The sequence below is a fragment of the Cervus canadensis genome, chromosome 6 (genome assembly GCF_019320065.1).
Source record: "Cervus canadensis isolate Bull #8, Minnesota chromosome 6, ASM1932006v1, whole genome shotgun sequence".
Lineage (NCBI taxonomy): Eukaryota > Metazoa > Chordata > Mammalia > Artiodactyla > Cervidae > Cervus > Cervus canadensis.
This window is the reverse complement of record NC_057391.1, coordinates 63,174,725-63,187,512: the sequence shown is the minus strand read 5'-3', so window position 1 is coordinate 63,187,512 and position 12,788 is coordinate 63,174,725. Positions and strand designations below refer to the sequence as shown.

Below are 12,788 nucleotides of genomic sequence, written 5' to 3'. Positions count from 1 at the left end.
ATGCTGCCATATCTTATCCCATCAACAAATCCCATCTGCCATTCAAAACCTATCCTAATCCCAGCCATTTCACTACCTCCTGGTCTGGTCCACCTGAGGATTATTGCCTCTGGAGTCTCTGCTTTCACCTTTTCTCCTTCATAGTGTAATTTCCCATATTGCAGACAGATTAATACCATCCTTCCATTCCTCTGTTCACATCTTCCAAAGTTTAAAAAAGAAAAAGCCAAAGTCTTTATCTGAAGTTCTATATTGTTTGTTCCCTCATTATTCTCCTATTGCTTTTCTCTTACTTACTCTGCAAAACATCATGGCCTCCTTGCCAGTACTCAGACATACTGAAAACACTCCTGCTTCAGTCTTATTCAGACTGCCAGGAGCTCCTTTCTCCTAGTATTCCAGGCTACTTTCTTTGACTCCTTAGGTCTCTGTTCCTTACAGAGAAACTCTGACTATTCATTCAATTAAAATAGTAACTTTCTTCCGCACTCAATCTGATTTCTTGTTTTCCATATTTAACTGCCTCTCACTCCATTGATGTTAGCTTTGTGAGAACAAGACAGTTTTATACTCTGCTATATCCTCATAGTAGAAGCTTAATAAAGATTTGTCGAATGACTGGATCAATCTACCCTTCCTTCCCAAACTTAGTCTCATCCTGAACCACTTCACTGTTACACATCATGACCCGTTTGTTACTTAAGCCAGAAACCTGGAAGTTGTCCTAGCTTTTTCCTGTTTTTCTTATTCCATGTATCGAAATCACTGACAGGTATAGTTTGATCTGCTTCAGAATAGATCTTGAATCTGTCTACTTCTAGTCCAGACTGCTATCATTTCTTTCCGGGCCACTAGTTTGTTTTCTTTCTTTTACACCTACAGCTCTTCCCTAGCCACCCTCTGGCCTTCACACAACAGCCACAGTAGAAATGTAAATCAGTTAATGTCACTGTTTTGCTTAAACCTTTCAGTGTTTTTTCACTTTATAGAAAATAAAATTCAAGCTTCTTACTGTGCATATTAAGCCCTATGTGATCTGGCTACTGCCTGCCTTCTAATTTTGGCTGTAAGGTTGAGTTTAAAATGTGATCTTTGGATTCAAGCTGCATTGAATTGAATCCAAGCTCCACCACTTGTTATGTGATTTTGAAGTTTCATAGATTACTGGTAGTAATTACATAAGAGCATGCACTGAACTACTTAACATGATGTCTAGCATGTATTAAGGACTCAAAAAGTAAACTCTCACCACATTCTCTCATGTTCACAGCTCAGTAATTGGGCTTTCTCTCACATCCTCAAACACATGGAACTCTTCCACCGATGGGCCTTTTTCCTTACTATTCCCTCTGCCTGGAACACTGTTCCTCCTGATTGGCATTTTACCTTTCATGTCTCAACTTAAATGTCACTTCCTCAGCGAGACTCTCCCCGACCTTCACTAAGGTAGGTCCCCACTTCCATCTCTCCCCCCATTTCTATCACAATTCTCAGTTCTTTCATGGTATTAAGCGCCATAAGTGGTGTCACTTATCTGCAGAAGGTAACTGCATCCAGAATGTATCAGTAGTTCCACACAGGAGTGAATTCTGCTTTTGTTCAGTCCCATCCTGGTGGTTAGTGCAGCGCTGGGGAGGAACGTAATAAGCAGATTGTTGAAGGGAGTGGTAAAGGCAAGACCATTTTAGAAACTGAAATACGAATTATTTTCAGGAGAGGGATGTGTTACAGTGGATTTCTTTTTATGACCAAGCAGAAAAGTGAAAAATAAATACCAGGATCATTCAGAATTTAGAAATGAAAAATAAAGTTAAGGTTTAGGGATAACAGACAGCTTCACGTCACTTTCAGTCATCCCTTTTCTGAAGTGTGTGTTTCTAAAGAAGAGGAGTTTGCTTGCTTGTTTTCCTTCATTCCCTGACCAGTGTCCAGCATGTAGTAGGATGCAAGAATCTCTTGAGACCCAGGACCCTGTCCTGATGGCCAGATCAGTCTTATCGAGCTCATTAGGTACAGTTATTGGTGTGAAATATTCCGGCAGATAAGAGACAGGCAGGTTTCTGCACGCGAGGATTTACACTGACTACTAATAAGCCTTAAATATCTTGGGCCAAAGGTTGATTGTGAGATATTCTCTGGTCTTCAGTACTTATGAAAAATTTTGTATTCTGTACTTTACTTTCAGACCCTTTTTACCCCTCTACTTTATGAGGAAACTCACTGACTGTGGGAAACCACCTGGAAATAAAATATGGAAGCCTCAGCATGATTTAAATACCCTTGTTTAACCCCCTGGTTCTTTTCAGTAAGTTAACCAAATTAGCTGCACCTGCAAGGATCTTGAATGTGATGTACATATCAAAGTTCCTATAAATGTAGATGTATTTTTTTCAGGTTTCATTAATAGACTAGCTAAATATACAGGTTCTAATGGTTTAGCAGTTCAAGGAAAATTCAATATTAAAGAATCAATGTGTATCCTAATAATGCTTTTGACTTCTAAGAAGGGAACATGCATCTTTATGTAATTTTGTGGACAGTATGAGTTTGGCAGTTAGATTGAAAAATACTTGAACTTGCTACTTTTTTTTTGGCTATTGTTCAGTGGGACACTTCCTTATAACCTTGGTACCACTATCCTTTCCTCATCTCCCACCTTGGCCCAGTCCTGAGACAGTACCCACATCTCTGCTTTTCCGTCTGTCTTTTGACTTGTTTGCTTCCTTAAGAGATGAAGAGGAATAATTTTAAGCAGTACTCTCAACACCATCTCCTTTGAATCTTGTACCAGAGAACATTTTAAAATTGCAGGTTTTTAGCAAGAACGTAGTTTTCTGGATTAAACATTTATCTGATACTAGAAATAACACTCTTACCCAATAGATAACTGACAAGTTGAAATAATCTTTCCACTCAAAACTGGAAAAAATTGCTTACCAGTTTATGATAGGGTGTAAGAATGAGACAGTGGGGAAAATCTGAGCATACCTGGGAACATCTACATGATGGTTTAGAAACCAGTTATTTTAAAGTGTGGATCAAAAAGAAAGGCATTTTATGAGCAGATGGATATTGCTCTCATACATACACAGCATCAGGAATGATGCAGCACTCCTTTCACCAATGAGTTTTAGGAATGTAGGACTACATTTTTACCATGAAAAGAAATATGGGCACCAGACAAATTGAGAAGTGGGATAGAGGACAAGCAAGAAATTTTAGATGTTACTGAAGATTTTTAGAGGAAGATGCATCCTAAAAACTCCTCTTGAGACATTTCTGTTCCCCTCCAGTATCTTTCTAGTTGTCAGTCTTTAGCTTATAAAAGTTTGTTTTCATGAGGATTCAGTTCTGGACCCACATCTGTATACCCCACTCAGCAGAATAAAAGCTCCATAGGTACCTGGACTCCCCATCTTGAGACAAGAGTTTATCAACCTGCCACTCTTTGGTTATCTCTTTCAGGAAGGGTCACAGCTCCCATCCCATGTAGCTTATTAATTGTATTTACAACAATACATGTGGATCTCCTAAGAAAGTATAATTCTTGCTTCAATCAGTATCACTGGCTACTCTTAACCATTATGTGTACCCTTCAGAATTTGGAAGGATTTCACAAGTATTGTCTCATTTGTTCCCTGCTACAAAACCAAGAGTTATTAACCTGTTTTTAAGATGAGGAAGCTCAGAGTAGTTGTGCCTTACTTACTGCTGGGCTATGCTAATTCTTACATTGACTGACCTCCAGATCTGAAATACATACATATGTATATATTTAGTATATATTCAGTTTAATACATTTGTAGGATTAAGTGCAAAATCACTCATTGCAATGAAGAAAAGGGAAACTAACCTGTATTGCGTGTTAAGTGCCTGTACCTGATGCTTTCACATTTATCTTATTTAATCCCTATAATCAAGTAGGATAATCATTATTTTCATTTTACAAGTGAGGAAACCAAACAGTGCTCTGTTTGTACTTTCTACTAATGATTTAACCTTCATTCCTGCCAGTGGAGTATGTTTTACTACAGTTAACCCTTGAACAACAGGGGTTAATTCACCTATAATTTATAGTTAGCCCTCTTTTTATCAGCGGTTGCTCTGCATCCACAGATTGAATCAACTTCAGACCGTGTGATACTGTAGTGTTTACAGTTGATGAAACCTGCATTGTTGAAGTTGTGTATTTTCTCATACTTTAAGTACTCTAACATAAGTTAGAAGAACTATTCTGATAAGGACTATGTTTTTTCATATTGCATTTGTCCATAAACGTCATACCCTTGAATGCCTAAAAGAACTTAAGGGAGAAAAATATGAAGGCTAGTGATTTTTGGTGTGTTATTAATAGTATCCTAATTCAAGAATACTCAGCTCTCTGACCGTTTCTGCTTGTGTAATAGAGATCGCTGTGCTCTTCTCCAGGAAAATTCATGCTCTTTGTTACCCGATAAGTCTCACTGCCTTATTTCTAGAGCCAGAATCATCAACTCTTCACCAAACCTGTGTCCAAATCGGAGCTGGGGGAAATTCCCCACCGCTAATTTGAAAGCTGTCAGTGCTTATTTTCTCCTTTCAGATTTAAGAAACCCAAGGAATATAAGGGTTGACTAATTCTTAAGGCCCTCAGTTGCATATTTGAAAGTTTTGTGGGATTGTTCGGTTTGCCTTTCTTAAAATACAGGAGTAGTGTTTCTTGGACTTTCTGTTGCCATAACCCTAGGCACAAAGTGAATGTAAACCACTAGGATGAGGGAAAGGACTGGGCAGGCAGATGGAAGGATGCGTTATTTTATGAAAGGCACTAAGTAAGTGCTCAGTAAGGTGTAGTCGGTGGTCTGATGGTGTTATTGATCATCTGCACAGAATCAGTAGTAGGATTCCTGATGCCCCTTTTCTGCTCTCAGGGGACAGACTTAGGTGACCAGTCCTGCTTGTGGCCAGATCCGCTGAGTCACCCAGGACGATCTGTGGCCATGGCGCAGCGTGGAGTGATGCGGTCACACTTGTAACTGATCCTCGTCACCCTGCTGTCCCACTGGTGTGGTGAAGTTCTCTGGAGCAGGACAGAGTAACTTCTTAGTTTGTGAAACAGCAGAATCTCCTCTGCCTGTAATGCCTTCCTTCCCTTAGCAGGGCCACCTCTAACCTGTCCTCGGGCAGACGTGACTCCAGAATCTGAGTTGGGTTGTGTATCGTCTCTTGGATTGATAGCACCAGACTGTGTGTGACCACCTGCTCCTGGTTCTCACCACTCTCTATCACAGGGGCACTGTTTAAAGTCGACTTAAGGGAATCCTTTTTTAGGGGGGAAGAAAAGCAAATACAAGTCTGGAGGAATTTGGTAAATAACATAGAAGACATTTTTTAATTGGGAAAGAAAATATTTAAAAAGTGTTTAAAAGCCCTGATGCATGGTACACGTTCACTGGCAGATTCTTTTCAGAAAACTATACAAAACTATAGAGCCATTCAGCAACAACAAGAAAATGGATAAATGTATCTGCCCAAAATTTTGGAAATTTTGTAGAGCAGAATCATAAGTAGTCACTAAGCAAATTGAGAAAGAATTTCAAGATGTGTGAAAGGAAAAGAGCTAATTTTCCTAATAACCCTTTAAAAAATCTATAGAAAAGTGAACAAAGGACATAGACTAACAAATGAAAAGTAGCCAATAAGAAATAATGCAGAAAGGCAAATAAATGAATTGTAAACTATCTTTGAAGGAATGGAGTGGGAAGCCAGTCAGGTTAGTAAAGAATAAAATGTGCAGTGCTAAGGGAGAATGAGAACAGGTTGGTAGGGTTGTAAATATCATATGAAATGATTTCAGAAGAAATTTAAAGATAACTGCCAAAGGTTTTCATGTAAATATTTGACCTAGCAGTTTATTTGTAAGAATTTCTTGTAGAGAAACCTAAAAGCTTAAAAGATTTGTGCACCAAGATATTCATTTCTAACATTATTGATAGTAGTGAAAATTTGGAAGCAGTGGCAGTGTTCATCAGTAGGAGTTTCTGTGAATAAGTTATATGATGTCCATTCAGTGAAATTCTATAATGAGATACGTCTTTATGTTCTGACGTGGAAAAAGATACATTTTATGTAATAAACCCAGCTTGAAAGACAGTGTATAAAATAAAATATGCCTTTCCCCCTTTTCCTTTTTTCTTTTTTTTCCCTTCCCTAAGCTATCTCCATGAGTCCTGGATTGGAAAATGCAGAGAATGGACGAGGTGCTGGTGAGCAGTTGGCTTGCTGACCAGGCACATTCCTTGATACCATCTGCTCTTTTGCTCTGTTGACACTACCTATTTTTTCATTTCCTTCATGAAGAATGACATTACTCATGAAGTGTTCGGTACAGGAGGAATTGCTACCTCCTGTTTGTTATTCCTGCTGTCATCTGTATTTTTATGTTTTGAGTTTGGGTTTGTTTCTAACAACCTAGGAGAACTAACCAGCCTGATATAAAGCTGGACAGTGTCATCATCCCAATTTGTTTTAATGCAAAGTGGCATCTTTACAACAGATCCGAAAGGAGCACTTTTATAGCCTTTGAGAGCAGGATTTTCTCTTTTATGTCAGTCCTTTGTTTACACAGGTTGATGAATCTTGTGAATTTGTCATCTCCTTTCAGGTTACCAAGAGCATGAATCACGCGTTACCTCAGTAAGGGAGAAGAAAATACCACATTTGTTTCTCATTTTCAATATAAGGAAATGGAAGCATATAACAAGTACTATGTCTAGTACACAGCCAGTTGCAGAAAATGAATGATTAGATTTCTTAACATTCTGTAAAATGCTCTGTAGTAAGTTGTGGGCACATAGTAAAAGCCTGATAAATTATTTGGTGAACCTATGAATTTGTCCACTTTCTACATTGGTTTCTGAGTTTTCTAATGTTTCCTGTAGTTACCACCTCAGGGGCCATTGCAGTACTACCCAGTAGAATTCTGTGCAATGATGCTCCATATCTGTGCATCCAGTGAAGTGGCCTCCAGCCATATGTAACTGTTGAAATGTGAGAGTGTCACAGAGAAAGTGAATTTTTAATTAAGTTTTAATTTAGCCACTTAAGTATATAATTCTGTCACATATAATATTGTCTGATTTGCTTTCTTTAATATATGTGGTACATTTTCAATGACTATGAAATGGCAGAGTCATAATTAGGGCATTTTATCCCTTCCATTTAAAACTAGATATCTACGGATATTTCAGATGTGGGACTATAAAAATAGTGTGTTAGACTTCTGTGTCTGGATTATTATTATTATTATTATTATTTTGGATTATTTTAAGGAAGAGATTTTTAGGGCTGATATGGTTCTGGTTTTATGTTATGGTTCTGTTGAATTGTTTTCATTTAGACTGGGAAATCAGGAGATAGCCAAAAGCCTAATTCTGGACTCCATACCATGTTACCATGGCGGGTAACATTACCTTTATTTCTTTGAAAGTAGTTAATAAGCCACTGTTAGCTCAATTCAAAATCATTGCATGATATTCAGTTCAGTTCAGTCGCTCAGTCATGTCCAACTCTCTGCAACCCCATGGACTGCAGCATGCCAGGCTTCCCTGTCCATCACCAACTCCCAGAGCTTGCTCAGACTGATGTCTGTCAAGTTGGTGTTGCCATCCAGCCATCTCATCCTTTGTCATCCCTTCTGCTCCTGCCTTCAGTCTTTCCCAGCATCAGGGTCTTTTCACATGAGTCAGTTCTTTGTATCAGGTGGCCAAAGTATTGGAACTTCAGCTTCAGAATCAGTCCTTCCAATAAATATTAAGGACTGATTTCCTTTAGGATTGACTGGTTGGATTTCCTTGCAGTCCAAGGGACTCTCAAGAGTCTTCTCCAACACCACAGATCAAAAGCATCAATTCTTTGGCACTCAGCTTTCTTTATGGTCAAACTCTCACATCTATACATGACTGCTGGAGAAACCATAACTTTGACTAGATGGACCTTTGTCGGCATAGTAATGTCTCTGCTTTTTAATATGCTGTTCAGTTTGGTAATAGCTTTTCTTCTAAGGAGCAAGAGTCTTTTAATTTCATGACTGCAGTCACCGTCTGCAGTGATTTTGGAGCCCCCCAAAATGAAGTCTTTCACTGTTTCCATTGTTTGCCCATCTATTTGGCATGAAGTGATGATACCAGATGCCATGATCTTAGTTTTCCGAATGTTGAGTTTTAAGGCACTCTCCTCTTTCACATTCATCTTTAATTCTTCTTCGTTTTCTGCTATAAGGGTGGTATCATCTGCATGTCTGAGGTTATTGATATTTCTCCCAGCAATCTTGATTCCAACTTGTGCTTCATCCAGTCCCTCATTTCGCATGATGTACTCTGCACGTAAGTTAAATAAGCAGGGTGACAATATACAGCTTTGACGTACTCTTTCCCAGTTTGAACCAGTTGTTGCGTGATATTACTCATACATTTTTTTTAAATTTTCTTATTTTAAGGAAGAGATTATTTTACTATTATTTTAAGGAAGAGATTTTTAGGGCCATTATGGTCACATTTTAGGTACTCAGTAGCTACACATGCCTGATGGCTGCCGTGTTGAACAGCACAGATCTAGAAGATTTGAATATCACTGCTTGCCACCTTCAGCTAGTTGACGCTTATAAAACTCTGTACCCAGGAACTATAAAATATACATTCTTTCAAGTGCACATGGAACTTTCACCAAGGCAAAGCGCATCATATGCAAGGCCATAAGACAGTCTCAAATCACAAGATTGAAATCTCATATTCTGGGACCACGTCAGAGTTAAAGTAGAAAAATAACAGTAAGTTACCTAAAAAGCTGGTATATCTGGAAATTGAGTGATACACTTATAAACATATTCTTGATCAGAGGGAATTTTATGGAAAATTAGAAATTTCCAACTAAATGATAAAATACAGCATTTGCAAAAATGTTAAGGGTTTAGCTTTAAGCAATACTTTGGTGGAAATTTGTAACTTAAGGAGAGGCTTAAATTTGATGATTAAAGTTTCTACCTTACACTCCAAAAAATAAAAAAGAAAACTAAATTCCTATTAAGGTAGCAGGAAGAAAATAAGAATAAGGGTAGAATACTGACAAATATAAAAAATGATCTGTGATGTGATAATCTTTCCTTTTGGTAACTTTATTAATAGTGACTTGCTAGCCATAATGACTAGTGATAAATTTAGTGAGAAAAAATTGGACATTACTTTGCCAACAAAGGTCTGTCTAGTCAAAGCTGTGGTTTTTCCAGTAGTCATATATGAATGTGAGAGTTGGACAGTAAAGAAAGCTGAGCACCAAAGAATTGATGCTTTTGACCTGTGGTGTTGGAGAAAACTTGAGAGTCCCTTGGACAGCAAGGAGATGCAATCCTAAAGGAAATCAGTCCTGAATATTCATTGGAAGGACTGATGCTGAAGCTGAAACTCCAATCCTTTGGCCACCTGATGCAAAGAACTGACTCATTGGAAAAGACCCTGATGCTGGGAAAGATTGAAGGTGGGAGGAGAAGTAGATGACAGAGGATAAGATGGTTGGATGGCGTCACGGACTCAATGGACATGAGTTTGAGTAAACTCCGGGAGTTAGTGATGGATAGGGAGGCCTGGCGTGCTGCAGTCCATGAGGTCGCAGAGTCAGACACGACTGAGCGACTGAACTGAATTGAGGCACCAATTTAGAGATGAGAGCAAGGTTCAGTTAAGTTTAATAATTACAATTATTTATAATGGAAGCCTCAGTTTCCTTGGATTCAAACTCAATTTAGTGCTCTGATTTGCCTGTTTCGGAAGATAATTTAACCTAGGGGTGAAGAAACCTATAGATATATTTTATAAATCCGTGAAAGAGTTTTAAATCTGAGAATATGAACCTAGTTTTAAGTAACCTAGTTTTAAGTAAAATGGTGGGCAGCCGCGTGCATCCCATCAAGAAGATATGTTCGGGACAGTGACATTTCCGGATGAGTCTGCAGAAATGATTGGCTCTCAGGAATTTGCATAATGTCATTTGCCTGAAAAAAAAAGAACATTTAAATAAAATGCTGCATTTTTTTCTTACAGGTTTATAGACAAGAAGGAAAGATTAAGCCAGCTTAAGAGCAAGCAAGAAGAATTTCAAAAAGAGTGAGTTTTCATTTTGCTTTCTAATTTGTGGGGGTCATCTGGTCACTGCATGGTTTATTTCAATGCTGTGGTACGCAGATATGTGGGTTGCTGATTTATTGAATTTAGGATACAGGTCTCAGCATGTGAAGAGCCCTGTATCTGGGAGAAACCAAAAGAAGAGATTGTCGAGTTTCTGGAGAACAGTGGGATCAGACATGGGGCCTGATTAATAGCAGGCACAGTGACTGAACGGGTGAATCAGAGAGCTGACCCTGGTAAATGCGTCCAGTACAGAAAGCATGTGACACTAGTGGTGGTGGCTCATGTAGGACATTATTGCTTCTCTTTGTTCTTCTGTATGAAGGTTTTGCAAAGTGTGGTCTGCAGATCATCTACTTAAGATTAAATTAACTTGGTGTTCTGGTTAAAAATGTAGATTCTTGGAATCTATCCTCAGATAATTCTGATTTGATAGGTCTGAGGGGAGGCCTGGGAATCTGAGTATTAGCAAGCACCCCTGACAGATCTCTTATACTCTGGATTTGGGAATTGTCCTGTAGAACATTTTGTCCCAAATTGGTCCAGTCACGTTCTCCATCCATACCCCAGACATGATTAACACATTTATGAGCCGATTAACTCTTCAGAGATGCCCTGCATTAGAGAAACCTGCTTGGATTTATTTTACTCCATCATTTCTCTGACTTTACTCTGTCATAGAAACTTAACTTTTTTCCTATAGAACACTTCATTCTATAGAACAAATTTTAGCCTACACTGACTTGTGCCATTTTAAAGTGGGGGAACTGACAATAGCATTTTAGATCATGAATTATCTTATGTTGTTGTTGGATCACTAAGCTGTGTTCAACTGTTTGTGATCCCATAGACTACAGCTCACCAGGCTTCTCTGCCCTAATTATCTCCCAGAGTTTGCTCAAACTCATGTCCATCGAGTCGGTGATGCCATCTGACCATTTCATCCTCTGTCACCCCCTTCTCCTCTTGCCTTCAATCTTTTCCAACATCAGGGTCTCATTATTATTACTTACGACTGATGGAAATTATTGATTATGATGGAGAGCAAAGGCGATAGCTGTTATGGAAGTTTATTGTATTTACAGAAAGGCTCTGAGCCATACTAAAAGTGCAAAAGGAAGCAGGTAAGAAAAAAATTGCAGAAAGCAGGGGATTTGGAAAACATTTTTAAATACTTAACACCCCACTTTGGTGTATCCAGAGTTTTCTAAGACGTTGTTTTAAAAAGTTGTTGATTTTGCATTTTTGAGCTTTACCAATTTTATTATTTTAAGAGCTTATTTCCTTTATCTCTTCTCCATACAGAGTATTAAGAGCTATGGAAGGAAAATGGATGACAGATCAATTGGTAAGAAGAAGAAGTATTTAAATAATATTCTTTACACTTGAGGTTACATGTTTTTAAATTGGCAGAACTTAAAAAATGATTTTGAACTTAAATTTATTTGTGATCATTTTTTGGCAGTTCTCTGTGAATATATTTCTAGGGCAGGCTTCTCACATATTTCATTTAGATACCAAAAACAGGGTATTGGCAGTTAATTATGGAACCACCATAATGAATAATTATGAGGTCTGATGCTGACAGAAATATACAAGAACAGTTAGATGCTCTTTTTTAAAAAAAATTACTCATCATGAACATACACTTTCTAGATGGGTTAATTGAAAAATAAGCTAAAATAGTAAAAGAAAATATGGGAGAGTGTTTATATAATCTGAAGGTAAGCAGACCTTTATAAGCCATAAAGTGAAACATTTGATACACTGCATACACGTTTAAAAATTGTATCTGTTGAAGACCCTGGCAAGATGAATATAAACTGAGACAAAATGCGTACAACATATGGAAATAAGGAGTTTGATTGATTACAATTTTATTCATTGTTGCTGGAAGTGCATATTGGCATATTTGTTTGAGGGACAGCTTGGTGGTAGTTTGTTGCTTTTGTAATGCATATGTGGTATATATACATCCAGTAGTTTTCCTCCTAAGAAAGTACACATGAATATACAGATTTACAGGTAAAGATTCTGATTGTATCGTTCTTAGTAAAATTAATATATAATTAAATATTCATCAAACAGAATGAGCTAATTATGATACTGTGTAGCTGTTAAAAAGAATGTGGTCAGTCTATATGCACTGGTATGGAATGATATCCAAGGTATTTTTTTTTTTAATGAAAAAAACTCAAATAGTAGGCTCCGGTAAAGTATGATTCCATTTGTGTGTGTGTTTTAAATATATATGCTCTTGAAAGTCTGAAGAGATACACAGTTACCCCTGAATAGTGGGAAGGAGTCAGGCTAACAATCTCATTCTTCTCTTTTGTGATGCTTGCTTTTTTTATAATAGGCATCATTCATAATTTTTAAATACTTATAAGTGAATTTTGCTTATGTTCTGAATGTTCTATAATCAAATTATGTTGTATGGGAAAAAGTCATAAAAGACTATTTATAAAGAATCTCATCCCAGTTTTTCTAAGTTCCTTTCTAAGTTTTCTAGTTTTTCTATCAAAAACTTAAATATTGATTCTTAAAGACTAATATCTTTTAAAAGTGAAAATATCTCATTGCCAGTTTATTCCTAAATTGATCACAGTTCCCGTGAATCTGTTCCCAGAT

General features: G+C 37.6%; 1 protein-coding gene across 1 annotated transcript in view; it reads left to right on the top strand.

Moving 5' to 3' along the window:
* Window positions 1-12,788, top strand: part of ATG14 (autophagy related 14) — a 39,114-nt gene that overhangs the window by 1,922 nt on the left and 24,404 nt on the right. Inside the window, exons 2-3 of the mRNA XM_043472161.1 lie at window positions 10,074-10,136; window positions 11,463-11,505. Coding sequence (XP_043328096.1) covers window positions 10,074-10,136; window positions 11,463-11,505 — 106 coding nt within the window. The remainder of the gene's footprint in view (window positions 1-10,073; window positions 10,137-11,462; window positions 11,506-12,788) is intronic.